This window comes from Neofelis nebulosa, chromosome 6, assembly GCF_028018385.1.
Source record: "Neofelis nebulosa isolate mNeoNeb1 chromosome 6, mNeoNeb1.pri, whole genome shotgun sequence".
Taxonomy (NCBI): Eukaryota; Metazoa; Chordata; class Mammalia; order Carnivora; family Felidae; genus Neofelis; species Neofelis nebulosa.
The window spans coordinates 67,177,318-67,195,310 of NC_080787.1; the positions used below are offsets into that span (position 1 = coordinate 67,177,318).

The 17,993-nt window shown below is 36.5% G+C and overlaps 1 protein-coding gene across 11 annotated transcripts in view; it reads left to right on the top strand.

Annotated features, from left to right (window-relative positions):
* Positions 1-916: 916 nt before the first annotated feature.
* The window catches only part of FAM135A (family with sequence similarity 135 member A), a 120,805-nt gene continuing 103,728 nt past the window's right edge, over positions 917-17,993 (top strand). For 5 of the 11 annotated variants that reach the window (XM_058734375.1, XM_058734378.1, XM_058734377.1 and 2 more), the window contains exons 1-4: positions 917-1,197; positions 2,794-2,882; positions 16,064-16,153; positions 17,583-17,698. In XM_058734375.1, coding sequence (XP_058590358.1) covers positions 17,622-17,698 — 77 coding nt within the window. In that variant the 5' untranslated portion in view covers positions 917-1,197; positions 2,794-2,882; positions 16,064-16,153; positions 17,583-17,621. The remainder of the gene's footprint in view (positions 1,198-2,793; positions 2,883-16,063; positions 16,154-17,582; positions 17,699-17,993) is intronic. The other 6 variants (XM_058734382.1, XM_058734383.1, XM_058734388.1 and 3 more) reach the window with 4 other exon arrangements.

Below are 17,993 nucleotides of genomic sequence, written 5' to 3' on the forward strand. Positions count from 1 at the left end.
ATCTGTATTCCCAAATAAGTGCACAAACCCTTTTCTTTTGAATTCATTTTTATTAAAACATACCTACAAAATTTACCATTTTAACCTTTTTATAACTACAGTTCAGTGCCATTAAGTACGCTCATTGTTCTACACCCATCAACACTATTCATCCTCCAAATTCACTTTTAACACACACCACAGCCACAATTTCCTTTTTTTCATTAATTTTGCTTTAGTAACACAGCTACAAAAAATTCGCCTGGATTACATTCAGAAACTGGAATGAGAAAGTAAATCACAAGATTATCCTTCACGGGCTAACCAAATCATAGGCTTCTTTTAATGGAATTTCAAAGCTAAAGACTTCACTTCATCGCCCCCTCTCCCCGCCTTTGTGGGCATCAGTAACCTAGCAGTAACCATAGCAGCATCCACGATCTCTCCAAAAATGCAAGAAGTCCCTAAAAGCCAGCAGTTTTGAGCCAGCGTGGATTTCCTGCAGCTTCCTTTCCTACTGCGCAAGGGGAGTAGCGCAGGGACTAGGCTCTTTATCCAGGACGGCAGCCAAAAGGTCAGGAAGAGCGAATAAAAATCAACGTGAGAAATAGAGCTGAAGTCTTAGCACTCCCTCCTTTTGCGATCCTCCTATACCCTCCTCTTCAGCATGAAACACAAACTCTCGCCTTGTTTCTTTAAACCCCTAGTCAGACACTTCTACAGGCGTTCGCGCATTTTATTGACGCAAAACTCCCGTTCTCGCGAGAGCTTGGGATAGAGAGCCGAAAAGAGTGGATAAATCCCGAAATCTGTTGGCACTGGCGCTTGAGAGGCTTGGGACGCGGGAGAGGGGCGGGGCTAAGTGTTTGCAAGGGGCGGGGCCTAGCCTCAGAGAGGGGAGGGACCAGGGAGGAACGGGGAGGCGAGAGAAGGCCGGGGGCGGGGCCGCAGGGCCGGAGACCTGTTGATCGCAGGTAGCTCTGGCTGGCCGGGAATCCCTCGAGACTGGGGCGACTGCGCATGCTCACTGGCCGTGGTGGGCCGGTAGCCGAGCGGCGGTGACGAACCGGCTCCTTCGCTGCGGTGGTTGCGGTTACTGCGGCGATGTGAGGGGGCCCGGGGCGGGATGGTGCTGACCCGGGTAGGGCCGTCTTTTTCCAGCAGGACAACGAGTTCCTCCGTCCGACAGGCAGTGGAGGAGGCCGAACCCGGCGAAAGGTAAGCCTCTGTCTTCACCGTCTCCCCGGGTTCCCTACACCCAGGATCCCTCCCTCCCTCTTTCCCACGGGCCCGGCAGGAAGCGGCCTCCTTCTCCTTGTCCCCGCTCGCCCGCTGCGGCCCCTCGTCCGGCGGCTGCCGGTCGGAGCCCAGCCCTGGGCCCGCTGAAGGTCGGTGGGGACGGCTGTGCAGAGTGCCCTCCGGGTGGCGAGGAGCCACGGCGCTCACCGGGTGCTCCCTGCCGCCCCTGCCCCTGCGGCATGTTCTTCGGCCGGCTCTTCCTGAACCTCACTCCAGTTCCCAGACCTCGCCTGCCCTTCGCCGTCTGCTCCATCCTCGCCGCTCTGTCCTCCCTTTACCCCTCTTTCGTAGTTCTGCTCTTTCATCCCCTCCTCCCACGTGCCCTTTCGCTCGGCTGGTCTCCGTTGAGGCAGTGTATCCTTTTGCTCCCCTCGATTGCTTCCATCTCGCTGTGCATCCCTAGTCTGGCTCTTCTTCTTGACCCTTCTTACCCTCACCGACCAAGTTTGCCTCTATGATTTCTTCCTTGGCTCTCTTCTCATTTTTCTCCTGTCGGCACATCTTCGTTCTCTTTTGTGAGTTTACGATTGTGTGCTTTAATGTCGTTTTGCGCTGGAGTTCCTTCGGTGCCCCACCTTACCTTCGCAGGCCCTTACTCCCATAATCTTTAGCTCTTTTTGGTACCCTGTTTCATCGGTTTCCGTCTGATGGCTCGCGTCCTCCCGTCCTTTTCCTTTATTCCTTTATTTCTGTTATCTAATCTTGGGTGTTTCTCTCTCTCTCTCTCTCTCTCTCTCTCTCTCAAACTGCTTTTGGTGTTTTGCGGTTTTGTTTTGTTTTTGTTTTTTGCTTTTTCATAGCCTCTTCAGTCTGTTTTACTTTTCATTATATCTCTGAAGAGTTAGTTGTCTCTTGTGCTTTCTACCTAAGCTAGGTATCCTCTCAGTATTCTTAATTCAGCTTCCAATTTAATAAAATCTCTTTTATCTCTTTTCTTCCCTCACTGGGAATATCATCAAAAGAGTGACAGTAGCAATAAACCTCTTATATTTACTGATTGAACCTTTAATTTCTAAGAATTACGTTTATATGTCAGAAGAAGTAAGTTTAATATAGACTTGATGAAAGTATAAAGGGTTAAGATTTGTTAAAGGCTGATCTACAAACATAAGGTTAAAATTTGGAAATTTTGTTGCCCTTCAGTAAATACAGTTGTCCAAGAGCTGACCTTAAATGAAATTTAACAAATTTTATTTTAGAGAATTCGTTAATTTGCTATTTTATATATTTACTATTGCAACTGATTGCATCATTTTCTTGAGGGTCTCTCTTCTCTTTAATAAATGCATATAATTTCTACTAATTTAAGAATAGGTGTAATGTGCCTACTGAATGAAAATATGTGAGAATAGAAGTATTAAATTTTTGAATTGGGCAAAAGACCTTTCTAACCAGTGTTGGAGCCCCCACCATTTAATTTACATAAAACCGCTCTGTTTAAGTAATGGTGTAGTATTTTATTTTGAAGGCATCTGCTGAAGCAGTTACTTTCAGTGAAGTTTGCCTTTATTCTAGGGTTGAAGATCAACTGGATTATGTATTTCATTCTGGAATCTCAAAGCAGTCCACAAACAGTAAATTCTTCCTTACATTGTCTATGTCAGGTAGGACTTAAATTTTTCTGTTTCTGTTGTACAGAAGGGAGACACCAAGGCAAAAAAATGTAGTTTCTTATTCAAAGTGATACTAGAAATAAAAGTGGAGGGAAATACAATTTAGGATCCAGTGTCATTAAGCCACACCTCTGTTGGAAGAACCAGCAATTATTGTGTGTGGTAAGAGGTGATGAACTCCTCAACTTTTAAGACTTTTTTAAAGTGATTTTTCCAATGCAAATAGAGATAACTGCTGCTTCTGAAGGAAGCTTTCCATCTTTCAAAGACAAATCTTTTTTATTTTTAGGTAGCAATTCATGAAAAAAGTAAATGCCTACAAATTCTTGTTGTTGTGTGTTTTTTTTTTTTTTTTTTTAGTGTGTTGATTCTGTGCTCTTAGAAATTAAAAAAAAATTATGGTGGACAACAGGCACAGGACTTGAAGTCAGAAGATCTAAACTAGGGGCATCTGGTGGCTCAGTCGGTTAAGTGCCTAACTTCAGCTCAGGTCATGATTTCACAGTTCATGAGTTCCAGCCCCAGGTCGGGCTCTGTGCTGACAGCTCAGAGCCTGGAGCATGTTTCAGATTCGGTGTCTCCCTCTCTCTGTCTGTCCCCCAGTCGCATGCTTGCTCTCTCTCTCTCTCTCTCTCTCTCTGTCTTTCTCAACAGTAAATAAACATTAAGAAGATCTAAACTATTATGATGACTCATGACATTAATTTGTAGAAGCCACTTAACCTCTATAGGTAGGTGTTTCTGCCTGTAATAAGTGGGTAAAAAAGGTGGCCACTCAGTGATCTTTCAGTGGCAAAGAAAGCCTTATTTAAAGATACTTAGGGCCACCACAGGCAAAACTTGCTATATAAATACTTTATTTCCATCTCTTTTAGACTGTGTAAGAGAATAATTGAATGCTTAAATTCCAGATCAAATTGGAACTTCAATTTTTTAATTTAATTTTAGACCTCTGTGAAAAATCTAGTAGAGTGCTGGTGAACTATATACTAGCTTATACTAATGTTCATATTACAATGAAACAGATACTGTTGCATTCAGTATATAGAATTAAAATGCCCTTTGTCAGGATTTGACACTGAAGAATGTAGGAGTTATTCATGTAACTTTGGTTACCTACATAATTTTCTGTAGTCTTATATTTTAGTTTTGTTTATTGTAGAAATACACCCTTGACAGTGGGGGTTGTTTAGGAATTAGAAAGGGCAAGAATTTCCTTCACTTTGATTCTGGGTATTGAGGAAAAACTGCTTAAAAGTGAATGTTGTGGTATGTATTTGTGTGTATTTAAGTGAATGGCTAGAGGTGGGTGCACATAGATTTGAAATGAGGAATGTGTTTTTTTTAATTTTTTAATGTCTTTATTTTTGAGAGAGAGAGAAAGACACACAGAGCATGAGTGGGGGAGGGATAGAGAGAGAGGGAGACACAGAATAGGAAGCAGGCTCTAGGCTCTGAGCTGTCAGCACAGAGCCTGATGCAGGGCTCGAACTCACGAACTGTGAGGTCATGACCTGAGCCGAAGTTGGATGCTCAACCGACTGAGCCTCGAGGAATGTGTTTTTATTTTTCTTTTCCTTGAGTTCTTTGTCAGGAAGAAAGTCTGGAAATGAATAAGAATAAGCAGAATGGTGATACAAAAATAAAAGCTTAAAGAACTCAATGATTTTTTAGAAAAGTTACAAAGCACTGGTTGTTAGGTCTAGATTTTTCAGAAGGAAGAGTGAAACAGCTCCATCATGGGTTTCACCATTTTATTTTTAAAGATAAGCATTTTTTAATAAGTGCATGCTTAGTTATCAGTAATGTGCTAAATTTAATAAAAATTAACCTCTTTTTTCTTAATAGGAATATGGAGATGCCAGGCATATTATCCCAGATTATACCAGGTCTCTCCTGCTTGAATAACGCCTTCTTATTTTGATGAAATAATCTTTATGAGCTATCTCTCAACCAAAATAATATCCTGAGAAAATAGAGCATATTTCCTTTTATAGGATTAAGTCTCTTTACACCATCCATAATACAGAAAGTATTTCTACATTATATCATCAGTATAGAAGTCTATAATTAATAGTATTTTGGAACATTTCTGTCAAGTTTTATGAAATGTCCTTTTGCTACAGTTCTTAATATAATCAAAAATAGAAGTATTCCTTTTTGAAATCCCCTTGAAGTTGTCTTATGGGATGCAGCTGCTTCATTCAAGATTGTTTTTAGGTCATTGGTATCTCTGACATCTGCTGCTTGATGTCTTCAAGTTGCCAGTAAGTCATGGCCTGCAACTGGAAGTACTGCTCACTGTAAATGTCTAAACAGCAAGGTCAGGGCTTATTGACAGTCACAGTTTCAGACCTTAGAAGCCTATATTTCCTTTGCCATCACCTTTGTCTTCTGGAATTGAGGACCCCATATGTTAAAACCACCCTTATTTGTCCTCAGGCTTACTGAAAATTCATTCTTTTCCTCAGGAGGGTAAGATTAGAGTATAGGTGTCACTAGTCCTATTCTATAAAATTAGTAATTTTATTTCAAAGTATGATAATTATATAATATAATGCTTGCCAAGGGCCCTAGTTTTGTAGAAGAGTTCTGAAATAGCGCTCCAGGTAGGGGGAACCAAAGAAATGTCTTTAGGGAGTGAAATCAGTAGAAAAAAATTTTGAATAGAGAGTTGTAATATTCACGTTTCCTTCTTTTTTCCCCTGGTTTTTCTCAACACCTAAGATCTTAGTGGAAGCCAACTCTTTTCCCTTTAAGGTCTGATGGCCTGTAAATGACAATATATATTTTTAAGTTTATTTATTTTGAGAGAGAGAGTGCAAGCACAAGCAGGGGAGGGGTAGAGAGAGAGGGAGAGAGGGAATCCTAAGCAGGCTGTATGCAGTCAGAGCAGAGCCCGACATGGGGCTCTATCTCACAAACTGCAAGATCATACCTAAGCTGAAACCAAGAGCCGATCGCTTAACCTACTGAGCCACCTAGGCACCTCCTAAATCACAATATTTTTAAACCACGAAATTGAAACTGGTAATAAAAACCTATTTAGTTGAGTTACATTGTTTCTCTAAATGAAGTCTTATTTTAAAAATTGAGATAAGGGGCACCTTATCAGTTAAGCATCTGACTCTAGATCTCAGCACAAGTCTTGATCTCAGGGTCATGAATTCAAGTCCCGCATTTTGGGCTATGTGCTGGACATGAAGCCTACTTAAAAAAAATTAACATAGTGAGATGTAAGGAATTGTTGAATCACTTTATTGTACACCTAAAGCTGATATAATACTGTATTTTAACTATACTGGAATTAAAATAAAAACCTAATAAAAAAAGGAAAAAAAGTTGACATAAAATAAAATCATAGTATCAGCTATTTATTGAGCACCATGTACCAAGTACCATGCTTATGGCTTCGTGTGTGTGTGTGTGTATAAAATCTTTTTAATTCTTACCTTTTGACCTAGAAGTTACAAATATTTCCCCATTTGAGTAAAGTAAGATTTAGTAAGTCTGGATTAGAATCCACATCTCTCTGACATCAAAGTTACTGCTAGACTAAAGAAAGCAAGAAAGCATAGGCTTTTATGAAAGCATTGTTTGTTTCTTAGAATATTTTTCAAAGAGGGGTTCCTGGGTGGCTCAGTAGGTTAAGCATCCAACTTCAGCTCAGGTCATGATCTCACCATTCATGAATTTGAGCCCTGTGTCAGGCTCTGTGCTAGGAGCCTGGAGCCTGCTTTGGATTTGGTGTCTCCCTTCCCCTCCCCCATTCACACTGTCTCTCTCTCAAAATAAATAAATATTTAAAAAATTTTTTTAATTGTTTTTTATAGTTATTCATTTTTGAGAGACAGACAGAGCACATGTGGGGGAGGAACAGAGAGGGAGGCACAGAATCTGAAGCAGGCTCTAGGCTCTGAGCTGTCAGCACAGAACCCAATGTGGGACTTGAACTCATGGACCATGAGATCATGACCTAAGCCAAAGTCATACACTTAACTGACTGAACCACCCAGGTGTCCCCAAAATTTTTTTTAAAAAATAGTATTTTTCGAAGAGAGCATTATACTTATTTTTGTTCTGGTTCTGAGCTTTGTTGTCTGTTGAGATAACCAATATGATGAAATATTTTAAGGGATGCTGGGCAGCTCCCTGAACTAGGTAGTAGATAATGGCTGTGGTTCTTTGTGAATTTCTCTTCATGTTAAAAGAGGTAACTAGTTTTTGGTCATTTGGGCTATTCTTGTTTTTTTTTAAGTAAATAATAACATACTACATTCAAAGGAATTCTGTATTAAGTTACTGGCAGATTTGTTTTATGTCATTGATGTGTCCCTGAAAAGTTTATGTGAGCTGGGTTTAATAAATTAAATCTGTTTTCTCATTGTTGATATAATGTCAGAGGTAGCTTTCATTAAGTGTCCCATAATGAGCAATAGAAGTTATTTGTCTGTTTATGTCATTCTCATTTAGTAAGTCAACCATGGGAATACTCTCAGAAGTTACCAACATTCTTTCAGTGTTTAAAAAAAAATTCTTTGTATGGATTTTCTATCACATTAATACAGTTATCCAAAGTGAAGAATGTTTTTTTTTTTAATGCTTATTTATTTATTTTGATTGAGAGAGAGAGCATGTGCATGAGCTGGGGGAGGGGCAGAAAGAGAGAGAGAGAGAAAGAGAATCCTAAGCAGGCTCTGCACTGTCAGCACAGAGCCTGACATGGGGCTCAGTCTCACGAATGGTGATCATGACTTGAGCTGAAATTTAGACTCAGATACTTAACCTACTAAGCCACCCACGCACCGCCAAAGTGAACAGTATTTTGTTTTGAGAATGCTTTCTTCTTAATCTAAGTGCCAGTTCTAAGATTAGTAATCATGTATTTCTCTTTTATTAGATAATAACTGTTCAAAACCAAATTTTAAAGAAATTAGAAGATAACAGTGCCTTTACAACTTCAGATTTTGTGTTTCTAGGTGTGGGATGTGAGACATTTGAAGATTTCATAATTAGAGAAAAATGCTAATTACATGGAAAAATAAATGTGGTTAATTTATCAAGGATTATTTTTTTCATTAATTCTGCATTCTGATTTCAGTTTTTCTTTTAGTGGGGGCATATTTATCTCATATTATCTGGCTTGACGATTATTCAATCTATTTCCAAAACAGGTCAGGTGTGGACTTTACAATTATGTAAGTTTAAATTTAGGTCATGTATTTTGGCACATTTGAAGGTTTTGTCGTTTTTCCATTATTTCTTAACTGTAATCTTGGATAAGTTATATACACGTTTTGCTCTTTAGTTCCCTTACCTGTAAAGTGGAGTAATGATAGCTCTTTTCAGATTTTTATGAGAATTAAATGAAATCACATAAAGTTACTGGTATAATAGTAGGTACTCCACAAAGTTCTGAATGTTTGTATTTGGTTTCAATTTGATAGTGCTGTTGGGTTTATATCTGATATCAGTAGAGAAACATACAGCTATTTCAAATATACTTTGTCTATCAAGCTGTTCTCATTATTTTCCCTTTGGAAGGTCTCCTCTTCCCCTGTCTCTAAAAGAGAAGAATTTAGTACTCTTTTCTCTTCTTAAATATTTATGTAATTTGGGCAGTATAGCATATGGCTGACTCTCAGGAATTCATTGTGATGAGTAATCACTAGCAGCAAAAGTTTCTAGACCAGTGATCTTCCTTAATTTACATCTTCCTTAGTAGATAAGCTCATCTTCACTGTGAATCAGTTTTTGAAATGAGAGATGTTACTGATGAAAGTGTGTTGTGAATGTGAAATATTGTGAAGGCAAAAAGAGAGTTAAAAGCCATCTGAATGGTATGAACTTCAGAGTCAGGCAAGTGACAGGTGGCTTGGCCATTTTAGAGCAGGATATAATACAGTGACTTAGCATGTTTAGCCCCTGCAAGAGGGAGCTTACAAAGCTGAGCAGGGTGTCAGGGCTTCAGCCAAACAGAAAGAGAACTAAATGTAAATCAAGAAATAACATATTCAGATGTTTAGATATTTAGACTGATATTTAGACTGAACCAACCAATGTAGACTTAACCAATTTCGGTGGCCAGAATTATACCAGATGGCAGGGTTAGGGATGCATGACTAATCCAGATATCACTGGTTGATTGTTCTCAGTTTGCTGTTGTGTAGTCTGACTTTGTCAGGATTAGCTCAAAGACTGTAGGGGCCTGAGCCTATGTGGATTGGAGTTCTACAATGCTCTAGGTGACTGAGATTTAGAAAAGGTGGCAGCTCAGCACACTCCCACGCCCAAAGTACACATCTTCAGACTTTTCTCAGTTTGCTGTAGCACTTGACTGTTATAAGAGTACTTTTTTCACAAAGTTAGGAGAACAGCATTTTGAAGCCTTCTGAAGGTGCTCCTATTTTGAGCTTCCTGCTTATTCATTAGGAGAAGGCCCAAGAAAATGAATCCAAAGCTGACTAGCTAGTAACAAATGGATTGAGTTAACCTCCTTCTTTGTTCCCATCATATTCGTATTTAACATATTTGAATTGAACTGTACGTATAGATGCTTTCCTCTGTTGGTCCCAGATCCCAAATGTCAGTCTCAGGCCCCACATCTCTCTCAAAGTGTAAACCCCTCATCTATTTGGGCTTGAATGTGTTGTTCCTTCATTTGGTATCAGTTCCTATATGTCTGTCATATTTGGAGTTTCTCTCTATATTGAATATAAACATTTAAAGATGTGTTTATTTTTTGTACAATATGGCCCCTAAATGCAAGGTTACTGTGTTTAGTGTTCAGCTGAAGAAACAGTGAATTTTCTCCTAAAGCTGGAAAACAAAGTGAAACGTGTTTTACTCACTGGTAAATGGTATATTGATTGTCAACGTGGAGCCTTTCTAGGGGAATTTTAAGAGTAAGTTGGCCCATAAGTGATTTTTGCCTTATGTTGTTTCTTTAGTATCTTCTACCTAAGATTAGGCATCATTATTCAGCCTGTCATCGCTGAACCCATTTGTGCCATGGCTGCTAACTTGGGGATAGAATCTGGAAGCTGGAGTTGTTGGCTCTGTAATTGATAGAAGTGATTCCTTTATTCCTTACGTTGGCAAAGGGAGTGTCTCAGAGTTCTAATTTTTCAACTCCTTTACTCTCTTCCTTAGGAGAAAGAACATCCATCTTTAGGGCATATATTTTGGGTCTGCAGTTTGAGTCAAGTCTGTTAGTTTTTTTATTTCTGTGAGAGGATCTGGTCATCCCTTGTGGTCTCCAGTTCATCTTAAGGAACCTCTAAGCTGTGCCTCTTAGTTTCAGATATTTCCACATCTTTATAGACTTATGATAATGCTTATGAATTCAGACTGTGTTCAAAATGGTTAGTGGTTAGCTTTTGCTTTAGGGTTAGTATAGGTGATGTATGAGCATCTCCCACATTTTTCTAGATATCCATATCTGGACTCCCCTTTGTGGATATTGGAGGTCTCTCAGCTGATCTGATGGGAGTGAACATCTCTATAGTCTTAGAAAATATGCATGGTTTTTATGCACCTAGTGCTATTTCTGGGGCAGTTACTACACATTCCATCAGTTAAAGAGATGGCTTGGTATTCCTAGACTAACATATTCAATAGACCTTTGTATATGTAATTTAAAACTTTCTAGTAGCTACATTTTAAAAAATAAAATAAGCTGGGAAAATTAATTTTTATAATATATTTTATTTAACCCAACATATCTAAAATATTATTTCAAGATGTGATAAATATATAAACATATTAATGAGATATTTATGTTCTTTTTCTGTACTAAGTCTTCGAAATCTAGTGTGTACTTTATGCTTAGAGCATATCAAGTAGTGTACTACATTTTTAACAGTTAAAATAAAACATAGTCCTATCAAAATGATAAAGTTATGTTCAGTGGAAAAATTTATACTGTGTTAGTGTTTGGATTAAAATTTAAATTACTAAAAAAAATAAATAAAATTTAAATTACTTTAAAATTAAAAATTCAGTTCTTCGGTCACCGTAGTCACATTTTAATTGTTCAATAGCCAGGTGTGTCTAGGGGCCACTGTGTTGGACAGAGCAGCTCTAGAGGGCCAAGAACTTCTCTTGCAGGTTAACAGGTGACTTTGTTTCTTTGGAAGTAAGCTATCTTTTCCTGAGGTATTATAAGGTAATTGTCAGATTGTTCTCCCTGTCAGTATAAGAGCCTTTCAGTATAAATTTCCCATTTAGTATCAGAGTCAGTTTCTGTTTGAGGTCCCCGGTGCCTTCTTTGGATTGGAGTTTGTAGTTTAGTCAGCTAAATTCTCTTAGGGACCTAGGTAATGGCCCAGGAGGGAATCCTACTTCAACAGACCTCTCAAATTATTCTGTTTAGCTACTTTGCCAGGTCCAGGAAACAGAAAGAACAATTTAGTCTCAGGTAAATCAGCTCATCCCCATAGCTCCAAGTGCTCAGATTAAAGTGACAGATTCTAAGCCAGCAAACTGACTGTGGAGCAGAGTTCCCAGACATCATCTGGGTAAAAGGAAAGATGTTCTTTCTTCACCTTCTTTCATTCTTAAGAGAGGACAGACCAGGATTTTTCTGTTTCATGAAAGATCCTTTTCCTGAGGAGCAGAATGCCTAAGAATTTGTGTTAGTGAGAGATTGCAAACTCTAAATGCATTTGCCCTGTAGATGAATTTGATTTGAACTACATAGGTATTGTTTGTTTGTTTTTGTTTATTTTTTAGCTGTTTGGAAACATCTGAAGTTTAGTAGATTTCATCTTTAGAAAAAAAATTGTTTCAATTTCTCCTTGAAAACTTAGAACTGCTGACATCTCTGGGCCAGCAAGAATTGGCTATACCTATGTGGCAGTTGCTCCCTGTAATGGGAAAAGGGAAGTTTATGAGTTTATGAGAAGAGAATCACACAGATCCCCTTTGACTGTGAGAGTCCTCTGAGTTTTTCTTGTCCTTCTCTTTTCGCCTATTCTCCTTTTCCTTTAGTCCTTCTTTGAAATTTTTCTTCTACCAATACTTAAACATAAAAATAATTGTTTACTCCTTTTTTGAGGGGGAATGAAAATCAGATTTATCAGCATCACTTTGTCTATACCTGTACATGTATTATATATTTCTACTTAGAGAATAATCAATAAAAAGACATGGATTTGAGAAAAATGAGACAGTAATAATAGAACAAAAAACAGCAGAATATGAGAGGAAGAGTGAAAGAAGTTACAAACAGACCTAGAACATATGCTAGTAAAGGAATTTTATCATAAAAGTTTATTCATGCATGTCTCTTGTTTTCCTTATATCAGTGTAATAATTCCTTTCTTCAAGTTGGTTGGGTTTAAATAGAAAAATAGTTACATTTAATATTTATGGAAGAGTCCATGTTAATTTATTAAATCTTTGTTAAATATTAAATTGAGTGCCTACTGGGTGTCAGGCAGTGGGGAGACAGCTGTGAACAGAGTAGTCAGAAATCCTGCCTTTAGGGGTGTCTGGGTGGCTTAGGGACACCTGGGTAGCTCGGTCAGTAACTCGTCCAACTTTGGTTCAGGTCATGATCTCGTGGTTCATGAGTTTGGGCCCTGCATTGGGCTCTCTGCTGTCAGCGTGGAGCCAGCTTCAGATTCTCTGTCCCCTCTCTCTCTGCCTCTCCCCTAGTGGCAGGTGCTCTCTCTCTCTCTCTGCCTTTTTCTCTCTCAAAAAAAATAAAGATTAAAAAAAAAAGAATTCCTGCCATTATAAAGCTTACATGTTAGTGGGGAAAAATAATAAAAACTAATAAATTAAAGCCTTTCATTTGTTAGATGGAGATAAGTTTGAGGGAAAACAAAAAAAAACATAAGGGAGGAAAAAGGATGTACCAGGAGAGTTACTATTTATTTTATTTTTTTTGAGAGTTACTATTTTAGATAGTGTGCCCAGGAAAGGGCTATTTGAGTTCAAGACTGGAAAGAGGTGGAAGAGTGATTCATTAAAATATTGGGAGGGAAGAGTGTTCCAGAGAACAAATGGAAATGTCCTGGAGTAGGAATATATTTGGTGTGTTTGAGGAATAGCAAGGAAACTAGTGGGCGGAGTGGTAGGAGATAAGGTCAGAGAAGTTATAGAAGATACAGATTATATGAAGCCAACATATAGGCTGTCATAAGGGAATTTTACTCAGTATTGTGGGAAACCACTGAAGGTTTGGAAGAGAGGAAAGAGATATAATTTAGATTATTTTCAAATGATATATATTATATAACATTAAAATATACTACAAATTATGTATAACTGTATAGTATTAAATATATATGTTATGCAGTATATAAAGGATCATCTGGCTGCTTCTTTTGCAAATAGCTTGCAGTGGGTGGCATATTAGAGTATAGGTTAGTTGTTGTTGCTGTAACAAAGAGTTATAAGACATAAAAGGCTGAGCAGTTGATAGCAGTCCTATCTAGGTAGGACATCTGTGCTCTGTGAAGCTATTCAGGAGTCCAGAATCTTTCCATCTTTTTGTTTTACCATTCTTTGGGGTTTTGTCCTGATTTGCATGGTCAAAACTAGATCACTATCAAGAAGATGCTCCCATCTTTGAAAAAGGGAAACAATTGCATCAAGAAGAATAAAATACCTAGGAATAAATTTAACCGAGGAGGTGAAAGACCTGTACTCTGAAAACTGTTAAGACATTGAAGAAAGAAATTGAAGATGACATAAATGGAAAGATATATCATGCTTATAGATTAGAAAAATTAATATTGTTAAAATGTCCATAGTACCCAAAGCAATCTAGAGACTCAGTTCAATCCCTGTCAAAATACCATTGACATTTTTCACAGAACTAGAACAAATAATCCTAAAATTTGTATGGAACAACAAAAGACCTTAAATATCAAAGCAGTCTTGAGAAGAAAAAACAAAGCTGGAGGTATTGCTCCCTGATTTCAAATTATACTACAAAGCTATAGTAATCAAAACAGTATGGTACTAGCACAAAAACAGACATATAGATCTATATAACAGAGTAGAGAGCCCAGAAATAAACCCAGCTTATAGGCTCAGTTAATCTGTGACAGGAGGCAGAAATACTATGGAGAAAAGACAATCTATTCAATAAATGGTGCTAAGAAAACTGGACAGAAACATGCCAAATAATGAAACTGGACCATTTTTTTATACCAGATTAAAAATAAATCCAAGAGGATTAAAGACTTAAATGTAAAACCTACATCCAAAAAACTTCTAAAAGAAAATATAGGCAGTAAGCTTTTTGGCATTGAGCTTAGCAGTATTTTTTTATATATATATATATATATATATATATATATATATATATATATATATATATATATGTCTCCTCAGGCAATGGCAACAACAGGAAAAATAAACAAATGAGATTATATCACACTGAGAGGCTTTTGCACAGTGAAGGATACCATCAACCAAACAAAAATGCAGCCTACTGAATGGGAAAAGATAGTTGCAAAGATGTATCTGATAAGGAGTTGATAGCCAAAATATATAAAGAACTCCTACAACTTGATAGCAATAAAACCCCCAAACAACCCGATTAAAAAATGGACAGAGGACCTGAATAGACATTTTTCCAAAGAAGACATACAGATGGCCAACAGACACATAAAAAGATGCTCAACATCACTAGTCATCAGGGAAGTGCAAATCAAAACCACAGTGAGATACCACCTCACAACAGACAGAATGACTAGTATCAAAAAGATGAGAAATAACAAGTATTGGTGAGGAAGTGGAGAAAAGGAAACCCTCATGCACTGTTGGTTGTAATGTAAATTGGTGCAGCCACCATAGAGGACAGTATGGATGTTTCTCAAAGTATTAAAAATAGAAATACCATACAATCCAGTAATTCATTCTACTTCTGGGTATTTATCCAAAGAAAATGAAAACACTCTTTCCAAAAGATGTATGCACCCCTATATTCATTGTAGCATTATTTATAATAGTTAAAATATGGAAGGAATCTATATATCCATCAAGAGATGAATAAATAAGATGTGCTGTATTAATACAATGGAATATTACTTAACCATAAAAAAGAATGAAATCTTGCCATTTGTAGCAATATGATGGGACCTAGAAGGTGTTTTAAAAAGTGAAAAAAGGCAGACAAAGATAGATACCATGTGATTTCACTTATATGTGGTATCTAAAACAAAACAAATGAACACAACAGAAGCAGATTCACAGATACAGAGAACAAACTGGTAGTTGTCAGAGGGGATGGAGGTAGGGGAATGGGCAAAATAGGTGAAGGGAATTAAGAGGTATAAATTCCCAGTTATAAAATAAATAAATCACAGAGATGTAATGTACAACATAGGGAATTTAGTCAATAATAATGTAATAATTTATATAGTGACAGATGGTAACCAAAACTATTGAAGTGGTCATAAGGTATAAAAATAGCAAATCACTGTGTTGTACACCTGAAACTAATATATTCATGTATGTTATAAATTACTAACAAAATAGCAGTTATTGAAAGTGGTAAAGTCTATTTGTTTATGATAGAGAAAAGAAATCTATGAAGAAGCTATGAAGAAGAGTGAATGTGATCTTTATTTTAATATTTTTAGTATCTAAGGTAATTTTACCAAGGGCAAGTGGTTTATTTTTTAGGCTATAAATATTTGGGGTGTGAACAAAACTATCCATAGCATATCCAGGCATTCTCTTTTGTCAAAATGTTTAAAATAGTTCAAGTGTGTGTGTGTGTGTGTGTACATACATACATGTGCACACATGCACATTTCATATATTTATAATTTCAGAAATTACTTACTCTACCCAAGGAGTTATTTTTAAATGGTAAGTTTTATATCTAAAAAATTAATAAGCTTATAGTATTTTGAAGATTCATGAAGATTGTTTTTGAGCCACTGAACTAAGAAAGTATTCTTATGTATTATTGCCCTTTGAAGTATACACAGTGAGTCCTTAACAAAGATATAATAGTTTAATATTGATATCAGTGAAACTGTGAGTGAAAAATCTCTAAAACTTATTTTTAAGCCTTATGCAAGATACAGATCTTTTAGATAAATTGAGATTGTTAAGTAATGAAGCATATGTTTCCTTAAAATGGACTTCTTTATGTGTAAAATAGAACAAAATGTTTAAAATGTTATTTTCTTTCTTTCTTACAGGGGGAACAATATATTTTCAATAAGAATCAGTAACTGGAAGTACAAGTTTGGTTATTTAATAATGTTAAAATGAAGCTTTAACCAACAGAGGTAAGAATATGTTACTTTTCTATTTAAGAGATCAGAATATTTATCAAATTTCTCTGAAGAACTATTTCAAAAACTATGAAGGGTCTGAGATTTTATCCCATTTGCAAGCTAACAAGTTGGCCTGCCACAATGCCATGGATGTGAGCAGAAGACAGGAGACTCCTAGATCTAAGAAAAGGATGGGTTGTATTCACAGCAGTAGCAGTAGCTATAGTACCAGGCCACACCTGCATGTGAGTAGTTTGTATTATAGGAGAGGAACCCCAAGCTAAGGGGACCCAGATCTTTTATAATGGATAGTAAGTCTGTCTGACTTATGCCTTAGGGGGAGACTATCTCTACTAATGGAATAAACAGATTTGCTCTTTGTTCCAGTATGAGACACTATCTCTGACTTCTAAGACTGTTCGATAAACATACATCCCTGAAAAGTAGCATGGAACAGAGACAGTCAGTGTCTCCTTGCAAAACATGCAGAAACAGGAGACTGGAGAATTGTCTTTCAACACTTTCTTAACTCTGAATTGTGTTTTAAAGCATGTATTATTGATAAAGATGATTGTTACAGTACTTTTTTGAAATAGTGAAAAGATGGAAACCACTGAAATACCCAATAATAGGAGATGGTTTAAATTATAATAGTAAACAAGTGAAAATAATATTATAAAATTATGTTTATTGACATAGGTGTTCATCAAAAAATTAAATAAAATAAACAGATTATAAAATATGCATGAGGTTTGATCCCATTTTTATAGAAATTTTACAAATGCACACACATATGAAGAATATATACCCAAGTATACATTTTAGTGGATAGAATCGTGAATGTTTTTATTTTTGCTTGTGTATATTTTTTTAAACCTCTTAAATGAATACTTCAGACTTTTGTAATGAGGGAAATTTTTTTTTTGAAATTTAAAAATGAATAGTAATTTAAGAACTTCATGTAACAGAAAAAAACCTTCATGAATTTTAATGGAAATTAAAGAATGCTAATTCTCTTTTTGACTCTGGGGTTGCCTTTATGTGCGATGTGAATAATTAGGTTGTTTACTTTTTTCTTTACTATTTTATCTGTAATAGATAAAGTCCAGAGTTTCTTTTAGCAGTTTGCTATATTATTTATTATCACATAGATGTCACAAAGGGAAACAAATCTTAGAAAATGCATTCTGTTAGAACATACCTGAAATTATAGATTATTGCTATTTAGTACATAAATTATTAGTAAGTATGTTTAGTTGATTCTGGTGCTCTTTAGTTGGGATAGACTAAGTTAGGTACACTGAACTAATTTGCTTCATTGCTTCATTTTTATTTTCTGCCTATATATCATACTCTGAAATATGTTTAAATATTAATGGTTTTCTTAAGTTGGCATTTTGTTGTGCTTCTCGTGATTTTTTTTCTGCCTTCTCTTACCAAGGTGCTGTCACCAGATTTGTCTTCTGAGTATAAATTGAAAATGACTGAAGTTCAAGCAATGGTAGAATTCTCTGTGGAGCTAAACAAGTTCTACAATGTGGATTTATTTCAGAGAGGGTGTGTATTTTAATCATGAAGATTATATGTCTTGGATAGGAAAAGGTGTACCGTTTCCATTTAAATTTAATTACATACTTATATTCCAGTATATATAAGGAAAACAATGAACTGTATTCAAATAATTATTTTCTTAGAAAAATTTTATTTTAAAGTAGATGTTTGAGAATTATTCATATGAATTTAATGATAATGCTGAATATATGTAATGTGCATTTATGATTTTGTACTGAGCCTTGAAAGGACTTTTATGAAAATGTGTAAGATCTCATTTTTGCTTGTAAAAGCTTATAGT